Here is a 19885-nt window from a genome sequence, read left to right on the forward strand (position 1 = left end):
TGTTGTTGTTGTGAAACAAATGGATGGATAGGTGAATATGTGCATCCATCATCCTAAAGAAGCTTCTCATATTATTTGTGACTAGAAACACTTTATTACATTTTAATAACTGGTTAAATGGAAATTAAACAACTGACTATAATGTCACTATGAAATCTATCACTTCACAAAGTCATTGAAACTGATAGCAATTTTTACAGTTTGCAGAAATACTTGAAACAAAATATAGGATGTCTTCTAAACCCAATGATTTAATTTCTAGGTTATTCTTTCTTTATACTTGCAACTCAGTTCTGGAAGGTTGGCTTGCAATAGCTAATCAGATAAGCATTACTTTACTTAAGGATAAGGAAAGTCAGGCTAGGAGTAGCTTCTTTAGAAATGGACATACTTAACCAATGACTCAGTATAGCTTCTTTCTCAATTGACTTCACAGCATCACAGATTTTATTAAGCTCCTGGTAAGTATATTCACCCCCCTTTTAAAAATTAAATTAAGTTTCAATTCAGAGCTACTTTTACAAAAAGTTCACTTATATTACTACATCTTTAGAATTTTTAATATATTTACTTTATAACTTTTCCTAATAAGTTTGCAAAAGATAAGGACTGAGAGAAGAGAGAGCTCTCTGAGGAACTGACCACAGAGCCTCCAGGATCCTTTCTTCAGAGCTATGGGCTTCCTTTCTTTTGTAATCACCCCATTTTGGCCACTATGGCAGTTTCACAAAAGAAAAGGATGCTAGGTTAAATGAGCTGAGTCCTTTGAGCTCTTCTAACTGTTATCTATGGAAATTGAGTGTTATTCTATTTTCCAAAGTGATCCCTACAAGTTTTGCAATGCAAAGCAAGAGTGGAATCAACAGGAAGAAGTACTAGGTGGGTAGGATATATTTAAAAGATGTTTACTGAGAACTGAATACAGCTGAGAACATTTACATCAATTTTTTTACTCCAGGTTTAGTACTTTTCCCCACCCGGATGATTGAGACTAGATTACCTTAAAAAAAAAAAAAAAAAAAAAAAAAAGCAGAAGTCCATTTAAATTAGTGATAGTAACTTGAGAAGGGTTAGGGTTAGTGTCATCCACGTTGCTCAGCTGCATTCCCAGATCTTAATACTAGGCCTGGCTCATAGCGGCATGTTACATAGATCTGTTGAATTAATGCATGGTTGAAAGAATGAACTGCAAGTGAAAAGGAAGCATAAGAACAGTTGTAAACTTAGCTGTAAAACTTACACTCTAGCTAGTAAAGATAATCCATCTATCTGTCTTGCCCTCAACAATAAAGACCCATGCAACTCACATTTTGAAAGAAAAAAAATCCAAATGTAAAAAAATTTTTTTTTCTGAGAAATTGAACAAATCATATTATTAAAACTAATTTTAAAAGATTAAAATGTTGCCCTTGTCAGCATACATTCCTTAGAACCAAATTTTCCTTTCTGAAAGAGGGGATTACACTTCATATAAGGTACTGCTCTTGTCCTCTCAAGTTGCAAAAATCAGTATTTTTCTAATCTTATTCTTAAAGATAGAAAATACATTCATTTAAAGGAATAGTAGTAGCAATCTTAGAAAACCCTTCAAGAAGACACATGATATTCTTCTGAGATTATTACTTATAAATTATAAATATAAACATAAATATAAATTATAAACATTTATCTTCCCTAAACTTTTGACTTATTTAAATTCTACCCCTATGAAAATGATATCTTCTCAATTTCAATATAGAATTAACATTCTAGAAGTCCCTTTTTGATATAGCTAGCTAGAAATAGCTATGGGACTTCTCAAGTGTTTTGGGGGATAGAAATTAGAAAAATAGACTTTCTACAAAGTCATGTCATTTCTTCAACATCGGTGCCCTTGCATGCACTTAAACCTCTTAGTCACACGACGTTCTCAGTGTGAATGTGTCAGAAAAAAAACATTTCATGTATGTTTTGATATCAGAACATTTCATGTTACCAGCATGGCATTTTCGATTCTTCTGTTGAGACTACATTTAGTGCTAAGGATGAGTGAAGATGACTATTAAAGTTTAAAGATTGTGTCATCCTTGTACAATTCCAAGGTCCAAAATTACAGATTCATAAAGGATCTAAATCTGGTTTGCTCATGTTCAGGCAACTGTACACAGCTAACTTGAAAATAGTGGAACTGGTTGCATTATATGAACCTTAGTTTATGCTGATCTGTTACAGATAATTTCATCCTAAAATTAATATGATTAAATTTTGATGAAAATAAAAATCTTTCTCAATTTTGTCTCTTTTGAACTACCGCATGATATAAGATTAAAGATTTCTTGTCAAGAGATGAGTATGGCTTCTGAGAGACAGTCACTAGAATCTTTATTCTAAAATCATGAGGTTGGGAGAGATAATTATGTGCTTAGAATTTTCAATCAGATATGATATATGTATATATGCTGATATATACATATATACACTCAATTGATATATACATATATACACTCAAATGCATGTATACATAATTGCAAATAATTCATTCAAAATATTGACATTCCTTCTCTTTTATATTGAAGGGTTTTTTTAATCTTCCTCTCATTTTTTCAGAATATCCAGAAGAATGTATTCTATACATATTTTAACTTCAGGTGAAACAGAATTTGAAATATTAAATTACATTAATATATTAATTCACTTTATATTTGCAGGTAAATAATACTGGGATTAAGAGGTAATACATTAGGGTGACAAAGGTGAAAGGACCCTGATTTTAATTCTGGCTGTGTTATCAGTCATGTAATCTTAAAGAGCAGGTTAGTTATAAAATCTCTGTGTAGTGGTTTCCTGATATATAGAATGAGCATGTGACTATTTGTTCTATCTCACAAAGCATTTGGGAATATCACATTAATTTTTTATTAGGAAATTTGAAGATAATTAAATCATATAAACATAAATAATATTGTTAAATCATAATAAAACAAATGATACAGCAGAAACAATAAATTCTTTATTCTATACATTCTGATGTACAAATTTCAGTGATTTCTTGAATAGTTTTCTATATATATACATTTTTGTTAGTTTGGTTTCCTACATATTTAGTTTAAATCAACACATATTAATTGAGCACCTAGTATATGCCAATCTCTGAAATTGGCATTGCAGGGAACATAAAATTAATAAGAAATAATGCCTGCTCTTAAGGAGCTTACAGTCTCTATTAAAAAGACAAGACAAGGACCCAATGGCTATAATATAAAGCAAAATATCTGTCCCATAAGAGGTGTGAAAATGTGTTATGAATTTCAAGAAGGGTAAAAAGGTAGCAGTTGACATGAATATTCAAGAATGGGTAGGACTCCCCATCTCTCACCCCCATCCCAAGACTGTAAGTCACTTCCATCAAGTGAAAAATAAGATAAAACTCAAAGACTTTAGAGAAGGTGAGTATGTTCTAGGAAAGGTTTGCTTTCCAGTGAAATCGCAATGTACAGTAATCTGGCAAGGTATATTAGATATATTTAAGGAAAGTCATGGGTATTTAGTTAGACATTTATTTCAGTCAGAATGCAAAAGGTAGACACTAAGAATCCCTGAGCAGGGGACCAATATGTTGGGAGCTACACATTCTTGTAAGAGAGTGGAACTATATGTAGGAAGACCAATTTGACAGAGTTTTGATTAATTTTGGGAACAGGGGGTGTAAGGGTAATGACATGAATCAGGATGCTATGCCATTGTGTACACAGGAGAAAATTCATATTAATGTCTGTGAAGCAGAGTGGAATCTTAAAAAAAGGTTAAAAATGACAGAAATGAGGCAAAACTGATTACATTTAGGACACAAGGGAAATGGAGGTAAAGATGTTTCAGCAGGTTTTACACATATTTGAAAATAGTTCACTAGGAAAATGGTAACATAATGGTAGCTAAATTAATAAGATAAAGAATTCAGTGGAAGAATTTGGTTTTTAGGGATGAAGAGGAAGTTGATTACTGATTTGGACTATAAATAGTATTCAGCATAAATCTTGAATCTATATAAAAGATGTAGACCTGGAGAATGAGGTCAGTTCAGATATCACCAATGAAAGGGTAGTTCTTGTAGTGGATGGGACAGAACTAACAAAAATTAACTTAGACCATTGGAAAAAGTTAAAGATAGAAGTAGGGTAGGTGGCATGTGAGGCAATAGATAGTATCCAAAACAATGAGAAAAAGCTAGCAAATATGATAACATATGCCAATGTTGGTAGTTTCAGGAAGTTGGTAATTTCAAAAAAGTGTGATAAACAGTATCAAAAATAACAGATTGACTGAAGAGAATGAATCCTTGGGAAGGTCTTTAGACTCTTCTACAGAATCAGAGTGGGGAGGAATATAATCATTCTTTATTGCTTAACAAAAGAGTTGACACCCTACTCTGAATCTTTTTTAAAAATGGTGAACAAAATAAGTATGCTTCTTCTGGTTTCCTAGAGTTTACAGTGCAGTAAGGGAAACTCATAATTATCAAATACACAAGTATTTAATTAAACATCTGAGAAATGTTCTAAAGGAAATTAGAGGGAACATGTAATAGAAGACACTGATTTGATCTAAATGATGAAGAAAAGTCTCCCAGAGGAATACCTGTTTAAGCTGAAATGAAAAAGGAACGGGGCTGCAGGGAAGGAGGGCTTAGAGTATTTGGAACAAGGAACAGCAGACACGAAGGCCCCAAGTATGGAGGCAGCATTGGAGAAACTGAAGAAAAGCTGTCTCTGAAGCAACATGAGCAAGAAGTGAGAGTGGTCAGAGAGTTTTCCATTCTTCATCTTAATTTGGTAAGTGCCAACTGTGGGTTATGTAATACGATAGGTACTGGGGAATGTCAGTACCCAGGGAATAAGATAAGGCTGGATTGGTGAGCAAAAGCCAGATCATGAAGAATTTCTTATGTTACTTTAAGGAATTCAGTCTTCACTTGGCAAGCAATGGGAATCTACTAGAAGGCTTTAAGGAGGAGAGTAAACTTATATTTGTGTAAGTTTTTAAAGATAATTTTATAAGCTACAGGTGGAAAATGAGGATGACAATATGGAAGACAATGTAGAAGTCTACAGTGAGAAACTAATGTGGGATCCTAGCAAGAGAGCTCATGGTAACTTTTTCTAGGGTAGTGACATCATCAGGGATGGTGGCAAGGACATAGCTTCCAGGTATACTCAAGAGGCAAAAATCAGCAAGACATTGTGATGGATTTGACAAGGGATGAAGACTCAGGAGGCATCAAGGTTGATTCTAGGTTTCTGGCTTATGACTGTTGCTGCCATCAGAGATAGAAGGAATACTGGAGAAGCAGCAGCTATTAATGCACTAAATGTAAAAGAAGATTTTAAAATTTTCGTTCACTTGTGATCATGAAAACCATCAATTTAGCCACACAATTGTAGTCCTATTTCTGACCACTAACAAGCATTGGTCAGATATTTGGCTGAGACTATCAGTGTGTGTCCATGGAGTGCATCTCTTTATGAAGAGCTAATTAGGATGGAGTTTGAATCTTCAGGACTGTCCTCATTAGCACATACCCAAATCAACAGAGCTAACCAGGCCAGAAAAGATGAAAAGAAAAGTGCTCATTGTGATGGAGATTACTCTCCTGTGCTCTGTACTATCTTCCAGAACAAATACAGTTGAGAGACTACAGTTGAGATCAACAAATAATTAGTGTACAGGAAGGAAGAGATAAAAAAGGAAAAATAGTCTTGAGGAATATGTACATTATATCGTAAAATGGAAATTCTGCATATTTCTCCTGGCATGTGAACTCTTCATTGTTCTTCGTAATTCAGGAATCATTGTCATTTTCATTAACTTATAAGCAAGATTTTTTTTTTTACTTTTCTGATTAATATCTCCCATCAGAACTTTGAATCAAGTATGCCTCTCTAAGTAGAGCTTATTTTAACTTCATAGCCTTACCTGATTTCCTCTGTCAGTGGGCAACATTAAGTGAGGTTTTGCCCTTGACAATTATCCTGTTTTCACTATCCCAGCACATCTTTGAGAACTCACCAAGCAGACATGGTTCTCCTTGCTGTCTTATACCACTGTATAAAATGGGTACAGCCCCATTTTCTGGGCCATCCAAATGTAGACAAGATCTATTTCTGAACAATTAAATCCCAAAGAACAATCTTTCTCTACAGTGGGTCATTTCTTTTCTCTTCCAGGATTTTTTGTTGTTGTTCAGACTATAAAATTTATATATATTTAATGCCAAAAAAATTAAGGATAAAAAAATAAAAGAAAATGAAACTTTGTTAAACCATACCTACCAGACAGGAGAATGCAGAAGTTTGGGATACACATATTTTTATAAATATATCAGACTACATGTAATATGGTGTGTTTTTAACCTAACAATATGTAGTAGACATATTTGTATGTTAAAGTTCAAGCCCATTAAAAAAAATAGATTCCCGATTCTTTCTTCCACAAATAAATTATTGCCTTAGTTTGGTTCTCCCAGAAGAGAGAACTTTATCTTTGAGACAAAGTTTTAATACAGTATCTTATCTGGAAGGTAATTACTGGAAAATTCTAGTAGAGATGAGGGAGTTAAAGAGGAAAGGAAAGGTAACTAATAAAAAATTGTTCTTAATTCAAAGACTCCATGGATAATGAACTTGGTCCTATTTGGGGAACTCTGGGAGTCTTTAAAAACCGGTATCTCACAGTTAGTCTCCTTCGGGGCTAGAAACCCGGACATTATACATTGGTTGAAGGCTGCTAATGTGGGGGGGGGGGTGGAGATGGGGGGCTGGTTGTAATGCTCTTAATTTCTGGCACTTTTGAGCTATAGTGCATGGGTAGTTCCTGAAGAAATCTCTCTCACAATTGGCAGTCTTCAGCCAGCACTGTGTTAAAGCTAGAGCAGATATGGGAAGAGCACAACCATACTTTAATTAGCCATTCCTTTACTGATGGGCATTTATAGTTTCCAATTTTTTTCACCATTATAAAGTGCCATAATATCCTTATACATGATCATTTGCTTCCTTGTCTGATTTTCCGTGGCAATTCCTATAAATGGAATTAAAGAAGAATTTAAAAATTAAGGGCAGTAATCTTTGAATATGTGTGGGATGAAGAGAGGCAATTTCCTTGTCTTTATATGAAAGTTTTTATGGGATGCCCATAGATCATGTAAGTAACTTTTAAATGTAATATTCTAAATTTAGATTTAACCTCTAAAGAAGGTAAGTTGTTAGTCCCATTTATTACTTTATTTTATACCTTCCATCATTGCTATGGGAAAACGCCATTTTGTATTTTGAACTAAAATAAATGTACCTAACATTATAATAGGACTTAAATTTCATCCAACTTTCCATCTTATGATTAAAACATTAATTATAAAAGAATAATAGTAAGAAAAGTCTTTAGCATCTTGAGCTACACAAAGAGTTCTTTAGACCTGACACCACAAACATAATCCATAAATGGGAAAAATAATAAATTAGACCTACCTCATTAAAACTAAAAACTTTTGTTCTGCAAAATACCATGTGAAGAGGATGATAAGACAAAGTACAGACTGAAAGAAGCTACTTAAAAGCCATATATCCAGCAAATGATTTAAGGTGTAAAATATAAAAAGAGCTCTCAAAACTCAACAACAAACCAAACCAAAACCAAACAAAGCAAAAGATCCAATTAGAAAATAGGCAAAAGGTGTGGCTAGACATTTCACAGATGAGGATATTCGGATGGCAAATGAAAAGGCATTCAATGTCATTAGTCATTAGGAATGAAAATTAAAATTATGAGGCATTGCACACCTATCAGAATAGTTAAAAACAAATACCAAGGATAATACCAAATGTTGGTGAGAATGCATAGAAATTGGATCATTCATGCATTGCTGGTAGGAGAGAAAAGTGAAACACCCACTCCAGAAAACAATTTGGTAGTTTTTTACAATATTGAACATTTATCTTGGAAATGGAAACTCACGTTCACACAACAGTATATACATGAACATTCATAGCAGCTTTATTTGTAATGGCCCCACGCTGGAAACAGCCCAGATGTCCTTTAATGGGTGAATGGTTACACAAAATGTTACACAATACTATACTCTGCAATAAAAGTTTACAAACTATTGGTTACATGCCACAACTTGGATAAATCTCCAGGGAATTATGTTGTCTGTAAAAAGCCAATCCCTAAAATTTATGTAGCATATACCACAATCTTGAAATGACAATATTGTAGAAAAGAGAACAGTTTATTCGCTGCCAGGAATATGGGATGGGTTGGAAAAGGGGAGGCAGGAGGGAAATGTGTAAAGTAAAAGACAACACTAAAGGGTTCTTACAGTGATTGAACTGTATATCTTGACTGTGGTGGTGGATTCATGAACCTACAGGTGTGAAAAAAATACACAGAAATAAATACGTACACATACATAACTGTAAGATGTAATTAGCGGGAGAAACCTGGTTGAAGTGCATATAGGATTTCCCTATGTTATCTCTGCAAATGCAGATGAACTTAGAATTATCTCAAAATAAGTTTATTTTTTAAAAAATGAGCAGCATATCTATCCAGAATATAAACACGTATGTGACTCTCAAAGGTAATTTTTGAAGAATGCCAAACTTGTGCTTACTTACTAGCATTTTTCTAACTTAATTTTCTATACCCTAAAATAAGCATGGTTATTCAAAAAATAATTTACATCATAAAGTAGTATCGGGAGCTTATTTCATTTGGGGGCTATTACATTTCATGTCAGATAAATAAGAGCATTAAAATATTTAAATCATTTAAATATCATAGAAAATTTTCCTTGTCTATCTTCAAGATAAAACAAGGACAAGGAAATAGGGTTAGCTATTAGAAGAGTTTTAAAAGAATTTATTTTAAAAGATATATTACTTTATTAAACCAGTATATTAAAAATCCCATTTCTCTCTTTGCTAGATGCTCAGTTTGCATTGCCTCATTTAATCTTCGTGACATTATGAGGTGGGTACTGTTGTTACCATGCCATTTTTACAGTGAGCAAAGACTTATGTGGTGCTTGTTATAGGCCATTAATGTTCTAATTTTTTTACACATATTAGCTGCTTAATTAGATAACACAACACCCCCGTTTATAGCTAAGGGGACTGAGGGAGATGATGTGATGCAATGAAGAACCCTCGCTGTCTGGTGCCACATTTTTCCATGGTGTCTCCAGGGGCACTAAGGTACGAAGATTTTAAACCATCTGTGCAAGATAACACATCTCCTAGTGGTAGAAATTAGGATTTGAAATCGAGTTCTTTCCAATACCCCAATCTTCAGGATTGTGGTTATTTTGACCACATGTTTGTTTAAGAGGCTTTTTAAAATCTTATGCCCTCTCCCTTCCCTCAAAATCAACTGAAACAAAACCACTGGCGCCAAGATTCTGGAATCTGTGTTTTCAACAACGATTCTAGATTTTGATTCACAAAGAATCGGAGTTCAACTGCATTACACCACGTGAAGCAGATTTCCTATGAGGCTGTCAATTGAGATATCTGGTATAATTATAAATGATGCTGTATTTCATCAGCCTTAAGATTATTATTATTATTTTGCAATTTAACATCTCTGAAATAGGACTTTCACCATCAACTCATGGTGTCTTACAATCACAATAAAAATGGTGTTTTTTTTCCTCAGAGGTATGTAAAATAAGGTTTTAGATTTGATAAAGTATGGAGGTTCACTGATAATAAAATACAAAAACACAAAAAGACAACAGACAAAATAAAATACCAAAGACACTGCTTATTAAAAACATGTTCTTTTCAGTCCTGGGTCTCACTGTGGAGGGTGGCCATCCACATACAGGGTGATGGGAAGAAGACGGGAAAGCATCCATCAAACAAAGATTCAAGTAATACCATGGTGAGTCACTAACTGTTATGGGCTGGAACAGATGAAATGAAAACATTTTGAAAATGATATATAACTAGTGTGTATTTATGAGTGTATGTGTTTGCGTGGGTGTTAAGATTATTACTGGAAGTGGAAATAATTTGAAGATGCTCATTGCCAAACTGGCATACTCAACCTAAACTAACCTACATACTGTGAATCTACACAGCAAGGATGAAGAAGGTATACAGAGAAGTCAAACTGTAACTATGGTCACTGCAAAGTAAAGAAGAGAAAGCCAGAAATATTTGCATATTTATTTATTGTGGTACATTTTCAAATTTACTTCATCTAAATACTTTATTTTCAGTTTTTAGATTATGTGTCTCTACAAAATGTATTTGGTTATGTGATTTTCCTTTCTTCTCCTTTCTGTGAATGTGAAGGCTCTAGTTTGATTAGTTTGTTTTTCAATGCATTCTCCTTATCTACTCATATTGTCCTCCTCTAGGGGCCCTCATTGTATATATTTCTCTCCTAGAAGCTTTCTCATTCTGTTCTTTAAGCCTTTACATGTAACTAACATTCCTTTCCTTCTGTCTATATTTTATGTACTGGATATGTAATCTGGACCTGTCCTCAGGATAATTGCCAAATGAATAGTCTTTGAAATACCATACCTCACCTCTTTGTATGCCTCTCCTGGTTCCTTAATCCCCTCCACTAGGTCAGTGTTTTCTCAGCCAATTTTGCTAGATATTTGAGAACTGTGAGCTAATCAAATGTCACCTGCAAATTTTATAGAACTCTAATATGCTTCCTTAACAGTAGTATTTCTAGTTTGAAGAAAGACTACATGGAGAAAGCAATACTAAGCATGGAGGAAAGCTGGGTGAGGAATGGCCAGTCCTAGTAGAGGATGTTGATTCAGAATGGCTACCCCTTCTGGTACCCTCAAATACCCCTGTATTGGAAAGGCTTTTTGAATATATGCAAAATCCCAGGCTTGTACATGACACTGTCAAAAACTAAACCAATGAAAAAGGAAAGATGCATGTTTATTTCATTAAAAAATTATGACAGACACTGTACTACTTATAGTTTCACTTACTTAACAATTAGTTACTGTGTAGTGGCCATGTAGTAACACTGTACCATCTTTTATTTCAGGCACCTTGGCCTGTTGAATGGTCTTAATATTGGAAATTAAAACATAATTTAAAACAGAAACAAAATAACAAAAATTAGTTCTCTCTGTTCCACACAATTCTCAATTTTGAAAATTAATTTACCATTTTGTTCCATATAAGAATTTATGCTACATAAGATATTTCCAGAACTAAATGAATATTTCCTTATTTTTAGAATTTTGTTTTATAATTTGATTATTATAGAATTCATAAAAATATTAGCTTCTTTAAATATACTTCAAGTTTAGTGGATAACTGGATCTCAAAAAATATATACTGCAACAAACTCTAGAAAGGAGCTAAGATTGAATTTAGCTAGAGTTCATGATCTCTCTAATATAAAATTAAGCATAATATTCTACAATTAGTACATTTTGGTTGAAAGTAGATATCCTATGCAGTATTAGTCTCATGTATAGCGATGGCATTTGACATAAAACATGCAGAATTAATTTCATTTTCCTTGGTTTAACCACATAGTAATTTTGTTTGCAAGAACATTGACATTTGCCCTTCTATTAAGAAATATAATCACTTTTTGTTAAACTAAGAAATGCCAGGAAATCGTGTTGCAAATGCTTACGCTGGTTTTTCAATTGCCTTGTCTTCTCATTTTTTCTCACACGCAGGAGACATCTTCTGTCCATGAAATTTCATTGATTTTATCACTGAAAGTGACATTGCTGCTTATTTCCTAGGTTCAGTGAATAAGTTCTATTCTAAATATAGCTCTAAATCATGGATTAATTCAATCATCATTAATTCAATAATCTCTATAGAACCTAGATAAGTTGGAAGTACTTAGACTTGTTAAAAGATGCAGTCCTTGCCCTGGGGTAGGTTACAATTTCAGCTGGGGAGCAGATATTCAGACAATTAAAGAATACTTTGAAGGAATGTAAGTACTATAGGAAATCAAAAGATTAATACCCTTAATTCGGGTATTAAACTAAATAGCTTATAAAGAATAAACAGCATTTTAATACATAGTTAGGAGTTGATTTTTACACACAATTAATGGGTCTGTTAATGATAATTGTATTCACTTTCCTAAAATTTCATGGATGTACTTAGAAATATAATACCAAAGACAGAGAGAAAATTAAGCTATGCAAGTTAATCGTTAGGATTCCATTTATATTTTGGTTCACTTGAATCACTGTCAAGCACTGTTATTTGCTTCCCTCAGAAGACCCACATGTAGCCTACAGTGCCCCCATGAAATATATGACTGAAACTATCTTCCTGGGGAGCATTAGTGCTGTAATATTTAGTGGATATTTCACATATCATGCAGAAGCCCAGAGTTACTAAACTGAGCCATAATTCTTAATTCAGAGTTCATTCAGAAAGATTTTTTAGTGCTCACTTGTTTAACATAATCTTATAAATGATCCCTCACAAAGGATGTAAAAATCAACACATATCTTTAATGGGCTAATTGTGCTTCACTGCAGTGTTGACTCTATAAAAGCTTTTTAATAGTGAAAGAAATGATGGCACTTTCATCTTAATTTGCAAATATAATTGCCATTCTAAATAGCTTTTTGTTTCTAACTTAAGTGCTTATTGACAGCAGAAATCTCCCCAAAACACTAATAGAGTATTTAACATAATTGCATTTATTGAAAGAAAATCCAAGGGAAAATAACATACAGCTATCTGAAGCTATTTAGCAGAAGTAAAATATCAAAATGAAAAGTAAGTTAAATCTAAACTTCAAGATCTAAAATGTAACTAATATTCAATATAAATTCAACACAATGTATATTTGATTAAACTTACACATTTAAATATACTGATGAGATTCAAGAAATAAAAATGATATCCTGGAAATCCAGGACAATTTAGAGCCATATGAAAACAAACTGAAACTAACAAGCTAATCCCTATTTCATAGAATTTCCCATCATTTTTATTGAAAAATAAGAATATTTTTTCGCTTCACTCATGGAAAATTAGAACAATTGAAATTAAATTCAATCAGTTGTAAGTATTCTCTTGAGAAAACTATTTCATTTCTATCCAGAGTTTAACCTCTATCCTGCTCAAAATTTTGAATAATGAGCCCTTAATTTCAATGTACTCAATGTAGGTTCAGGGCAGTGAAATCACTACTCATATTTTATTAAGTTTTATTCTAATAATGTCAATAAAGAAGTACATATGGAAATATATGGAATGGTTATTGCTCCCTAACTTTCAGTTGTTTCTAAACAGACATGAACATATGATGGATTGATTCTCAATTGACATATTTCCCATTCAAATTTCAAATCTTTGAGTCATAATTTTTCTATGTAGTAACATATATTTATAGATATTATGGATACTCAGCAAAGAGCTTTTTAATATCAGTTTTGAAAAAAGTTCTTTCGTGGTAGCTTTTCCGCTAAGTTGAAGTAAAAAAATGTCAGAGACTGCTTTTTAAAAATAAGCACTAAGAAAACTAATTAAACTGGTTAGACACAAAAGGAACATTGTAGGAAAGGAAATAGCATGGGCTTGAACCCTATGATTTTATTGTTTTCACAGAAAATGCAATAACTCCTCATTGATATCAACTACCCAGTTGCAAGAAGAGTATATACCTTCAGCTTTGTTGAGACGCAGGCAAAGCAATTTGTAAGTAGTCATCAACCAAAGGGAAATGAATCTGAAGTGAATTTTTTTCCAGTTTATATACTGTTGTGAGGCCCTGATCTTTGAAAGGCACATTAAAAAAAAAAAAGAAAAAAGTTTCGTTTGTTTTGTTGTTGTTAAAGAAACTCATTCAAAAGAATCCCTTGAAAATCACATTAGTCTCTCACCATCTTTCAAATCACTAATCAAAACAAACAAAATAGGTCATGAAAAATACCACAGCCAGTTTCATACGGTCTTAAGTATAGAACTGAATTAATTAATTGTTCTTCAAATTCGCACTTCGACAGATAAGTTTATTATAAAGTCTTAAAGTAAAAATGCATGTTTGGTGAAAGTACAGTTGTCATTCATATTTTGTCATAGTTTAAAATATAAAAGAGTGGTATTATTTTTACTATTTGTAACATGATGTAACTGACTAGCTGCTTTGTAATTCTGATTATTATAATGATCATAATTCACTGCCATGCCAAAGTCAATTGTGTGGTATATGTGAAATGAAGTACCATTTGTTTTCGCCTGTTGTACCACATTGTAGTGTATGTACCATGCATCTTTCAGATCTCTTAAAGAAAATTTAATGGCAGGCCAAACTTCTAACTTACTAAGTACTACGAATCACACAAAACAAGAAAACATTTCAAACCAGGGATACATAGCATATTGTAATTCATGATGGGACGAAAATATAGGTAGCAGGAATAAAAAAAAAAAAAAAGCAGGGCTAGGTATGTATATAACATCTGTAAGAGAAGATTGAGTTTTTTTTTTTAAAGCACAAAATAAAAAGTTATGTTATTTTTAAAAATGCATAGGCAATGAGTATTGAATATAAATCCTACAAACATGACAGGGCATCCTTTTCTCACTTTTGAGACTGTTGAAAAAGAATGATATTGGGCATGATTTGGCTCTTCTGGAGACCTTAGTGAATTTGGTGAATTTCAACATATCTAAGATGCCATCAGTTTTAATACGCACTTTTATTTTATATATCACTACACAGAAATGCTACCAATTGGAGTTAAAATAAGCCCAGTTGCAGAGATGTTAAAATATGGAGGAGCAAGCGTCTTTGAACTACTGAAACAGAGTAGGCTCCTAATTAATCGGATCATTTACTGACACTAGGAGATTACATGGTTTAATCTTTCTCCCAGAGAATTAAAAGCTCCATTGCCTGATGCCTTCCTATAAAGAACAACAATAACAAAAATGGCATAAATTACACTTAAAATATCATCAAAAAGGAAAAAGGGAAATATGTTGGTGAGTTCAACTCTTAATAAATACAAAAAATATTAGGAAAAGAAAGGCAGTTGATAAACAGGTAAGTGCTTTAAAGTCATCATTATTGTAACTAATGTTAAACAGGAGATTACTTAATACAGTTTACATTTCACTTATCCCAAACTTTTAAAATTTCCCACATTTTGATTCATTTTCTTTCAATTAAAGCAACTGAACATTTGCTCTGGAGTGCAAAACATTCTACAATTCTAAGATTGTTGGTTTATATAAATGATCCAGAACCCACTTGAGATATATATTCTAATTTATTACCTTATCAATAAATCTGATGGTTTGGCAGTTCTTCTGATTGCCCTTTGTACTTGGCACTCATCTACAATTTCTCAAAAATTTAATCAAAATTAATTTTTGAAGTACCAGCCAGTTCTCATGACTTCTGAAGCATGTGTATTCTTATTGTGTGAAAGGTTATAAAAGACTTCAGCATTTTATAAGGATTGAAGCTTTCACTTACAACAATTTCTTTATGCAGTGTTAGTAAGGAGAAAAGAAGACTTATTTTCCTGGAAAGAACGAAGGTATATCCAAATATTCTGAACATACATTTTCTTTTAGTTCTTTGTGAAAGTCTCACTCAAATCAAATTGAGGATAAGGGAAGAAGGCTGCAATGAGCTAAGCCTTTCTTTAGATGAAAACAGTTTTATTAGTATTATCAGCAAAGAGTGTGCAGGAAATCAGTTAGGAAGGAAGATCCACTAATGTGGAATAGTGGAGAGAAGTGGTTAGTTGCCATATAAAATGAAAGTCAAGGTGAACGAGAGTTAGTAAATACTAAGTGCCCCAAATATTGTTTAATCTCTTTGGTTTGGATTTGATAAAACAGATGGTTGACTGTAATTCTGAAAATTTTCAAAATGCCTGTTGTGTTCAAATAAATTACAAAGCTTATTAGTTAATTCTGTTTAATTTAAAGGAATTGGTATAGCTTGATTTTATCACTACCTAGATATTCCAGCTGGTCCCCTCTTTAACTACGAAAATAAACATTAAATTCCAAGTTCACATCTGTTTCATATTTTACTTTCACAGGTTTGACTTTTTTTTTTTTTTTTTTTTTGCTGTTGTTACATGTATGAAAAGTATGGAAGAGTGCATCAGGGGTTTCTATTAAATTCTTTCCTGCAGACATTAAGGTGTATGAAGCCCTGAAGATTTATCCCATGGTAACATAACCAATAAATTATATAACTAATCTCATTTTGGTGACAAGTAAACATTGCTCAACAAACACACATACCGCTTTGCATACCTTACCTGGAAAGAGGCTTTATTGAACATAGCTGTAAAATTATCTTTTAAGTTGAATTATTGAATTTGCACAAACATTTCTACAGATTTTTTTTCTTTTAAAAATCAAGCTTTGTCATTTTCCACTACATTTTGTTGTGCTTTTTATATTAATATTTGCAAATGTTATAATTTAATACTTATATCCCAATTACTTGCATAATCAGTTTTTTTTTAAATCCTGGGGTGTTGAAAGAACATATAATAATAATAATAATAATATTCTTCTTTAGACAAAAGTCTTTTTAAATGAAGTTAAAAGCTGAGATAATTTAAGGAAAAAGATCTTCAAATTTTCATAACCAACAGGTTTAAGTGAAATTTACAATGCATTGGAAAACTGGCTGGTTAAAGGTATGATTTGTCCTCAGGTAGCTCAAAATCATTTTTACAGGTTTTCTTTTTTTTGTAAAAGTGTTTTTAATGTTGGTAAAATAATAAAATAATATTTCACAATTTGCACAGAGTCTGACTAAAGGGCAGAGGCATATTACCTTCAGTGTTTAGAATAAAGCCAGATTTTTCAGGCCCAGTTCCGCTGTAGAGTTTGTGCGCACTGCAATCACAAACATTTTCTTGCTCCTCTAAAGCTAGGGCCAATTTCATTTCAAATGGAGGTTAGAGTAAAAAAAACCACTCTTGTGTTTTACCACCTTCTGCGCTAAGTATTATCTTAACAACCTTTTGCTCTGGTTGACCCATATAATAACCTGGAAGAAAAAAGTGTTGCTCCCATGTCTGGTCTCAATGGAAGTTATTTTCTAATGGACAATAAGCCGAAAGGCCATGGCTGTCTAGGAGGTCAAACAACAAATATCTCGTCTGCATGGGCTTACGCAGCAGCTCCGGTCCTTTCTTCTTCAGAAGCGGCTTTTGTGGTCTTGCCTGTAATTTGCACATTTAGGCTCTGTAGTTTGTTTATAAAATAGTTTTACACAAACCACTCTTAGCAGTGCAAGCTTCTGAGTTGAAAATTATTCAGGCTTGTTTCATTGAAGGCACTTGGTTTCCATGGCAATTTATAAAAGATGGTGGTTTGGTTTCTTCATTGGAACAGATGACTTAGTTTGGGTGTTCAAGTGGCCGCAAGCAAACTCCGATAAGCCTGTGTAATATGTAAGCCCAGGTTTACCATCCTGGATAGTAATGCATGCAAAAAGAGACAGCATACAGTTATCTAGCTTAGCCATGGGAGGAAAACAAATAATAACAATAAAGATGGGATGGGGACAGGTGGGGAGGAGCACGAATGTTTTAAATAATTCTGAGTTCGGGTTATTTTTAAGGAAGGGTAACAACCAAAGGTAAAAGGGCCTAGATTTATTTAATTCTCTACGTAAAACCTTCTTGAAAGGAAAATAAATGCCAGCTCTTCACGTACCCTGTTTACAGTGAGGTTTTTGTTGGCAGGCCATTAGGTTTCCATGGTAACAAGCAAACTATTCATTTGAAACAAAACCAGCCATGACTTTGTGCTTTGACAAGGATTTCTATAGCTTTTTTTTTTTTTTTTCCAGAGTTCAACCAGATGACCAGATGATGCTGTAATCTTTTTAGCCACAAAAGCACCTGAAGGTCTCTTCTCTACTCAGGTCAAGATTATCTTTTATATGTAGTTTGGAATAAGTTATACTTCCATGATGTCTTTTTATCCCCAGTGCTTTAAAAAATTCGTTTTTATTATTTTATTTTTGAGTCAGTAGTCAGTGGAGGAATCTTTGGTAGTTTGTTTTTTTCAATGTCCATTTACAAAGACTCTTTCTTCATGCCAGTGCCTGGTGAATCTTTTATAGCCTCTGCCAGGATAAGGTCACCTTCGAGGACTTAAGATAGAGATGAGGACGATGACCGGAAAAAGCCATAGATGTACTAAAATTCCAACAGCACCATCAACAGAATCTAAAGACAAGGAAGATAAATGCCAAGAAACAAACAAAAAAAAAAAGAGAATAAATACTCCATGTAGCTACCAATACAACTTTGGTGAACTAATAAAACAACAGTAGTATGTGGAAAATATTTTTGGAAAATACTTTTTTGTTTGTTTATTAGTCTATTTCCAAGACATGTGAAAAGGAAAATAAAGGTGTTGTTAGAAAATATTTGTAATATTTTGTAAGTTGATATGATATGCTTGAGAACTTGTCCAGAAGGTATTTGTGTAAGTTTGTGGCTGAACTCAACCTCAGAGTCCTACTAGCCACATGGAAGTATGCACACATAAGAAATTCTTAGAAATCCTAAGAGGCTTTTTTTTCCCCCAAAGCTTCCAAAAATGATTAAGATTAAAGGCTGAGAGAAAAACTACGTTCTATGAGAACTAGGAAGGGATTATTAGGGGTAGAAAATCAGCTACCATAAACAGTGCATTATATATGGTTAGGTCAGTCCTGTATCTATAAATTGAATAAATAATTATCTATTCAGTGTGAGTTTTAGAATCAGTCCATTTAAAAAAATCTGTTCCACTATTCTGCCTTAAGATTCCTACCATAATTGGTGTTTCAAGTAAAGTTTCATGTCCAAGTGATGCGTTGTAGAATATACGTATTACCCAGGAGGGCTAACATGAGCAAGTTCCATAATTCAGTCATCTGGCTTAAGTTACAAAATGGCTCTCATCTAGGAGACAACAGACAAGTGCAGCTTTTAATAGTGTGGGCCATGGTACCATTTACTGCTTGAGAAGGTTTGGGAACCAGAGCACTCAAGAAAGGCTTTTGGCTGCCAGGCTGGTTTTTACTTAGAAATTAACGTGAATTTAATATTCACCAAACAATGTTTGTCACAGTGAGCTTAGCAAATGCTAGTTAAGTAAATAAAGATGTAACAGGATACTTTCTCATACCAAAGAAAATATTTCTGTTTAATAGGGTTGTTTCCTGTGATTTACAGAGGCTGAATAAAAATACCTCCAATATGTACAGATATAACTTATTTAAAACAGCCACACATTTCTCTGACTTTAGAAGAGAAGATACCTGATTTTGAAAGTGTTCTATTATGTAACAGTAAAGTCCTCTGGGGATTGCATCTCATTTCACTGTTGCTACTCTTACCACTTCTGTTTTCTCCATGAGGGAGAATGTTCTCTCTTGCTTTCCTCATTTGGAAAGTTTAATTCAATATTTTGAATTTAATTTATAATAACTTTCAGTGATCAACTTATCCAAATGTAAGATTTCTATGTAAGACAGTAACCACCTTTAGTTACTAGAATGTTACTGTGACTGATATATGTTATGAAATTCGAAATAATTCTCATTCTCCTCCTCCAAGGAAAATGCATGCTTTTCTGTGCATTTTGCAAATCTACTTCATTTGGATACTGCTACTGGTTTTCTAAAGCAAAATTAGCTAGACACAGGGAGAAATTTTTACTGAATCTGTTACTCAAAATGCTAAGTGCAATGACAAGAAGGTGAAGACTATGAGCAAAGTGACTCATTGTTATAAACAATCTTGCTTTTTGTCTTTTTACAATGCTTAAAAATGGAGCCAGTTCAGTTCATATGAGCAATCACTGGGTAGTTGCAGAAATTTAACTTTCAACATCTAGACTAA

The 19885-nt window shown here is 33.2% G+C and overlaps 1 protein-coding gene across 2 annotated transcripts in view; it reads right to left on the reverse strand.

Moving 5' to 3' along the window:
- Positions 1-16551: 16551 nt before the first annotated feature.
- MDGA2 (MAM domain containing glycosylphosphatidylinositol anchor 2) overlaps positions 16552-19885 on the reverse strand; it is an 878646-nt gene continuing 875312 nt past the window's right edge. The window contains exons 17-18 of one of the 2 annotated variants that reach the window (XR_006818839.1): positions 17703-18220; positions 16552-17457 (exon numbers count right to left, since the gene is read on the reverse strand). Coding sequence is in view for 1 of the 2 variants with exons in the window: in XM_046010033.1 (XP_045865989.1) it covers positions 18132-18220 (89 nt within the window). In the remaining variant the exon portion in view is untranslated. Of the gene's footprint in view, positions 18221-19885 lie in introns of both variants that reach the window. The other variant, XM_046010033.1, reaches the window with a different exon arrangement.

The sequence above is a fragment of the Meles meles genome, chromosome 6 (assembly GCF_922984935.1).
Source record: "Meles meles chromosome 6, mMelMel3.1 paternal haplotype, whole genome shotgun sequence".
Classification (NCBI taxonomy): Eukaryota; Metazoa; Chordata; class Mammalia; order Carnivora; family Mustelidae; genus Meles; species Meles meles.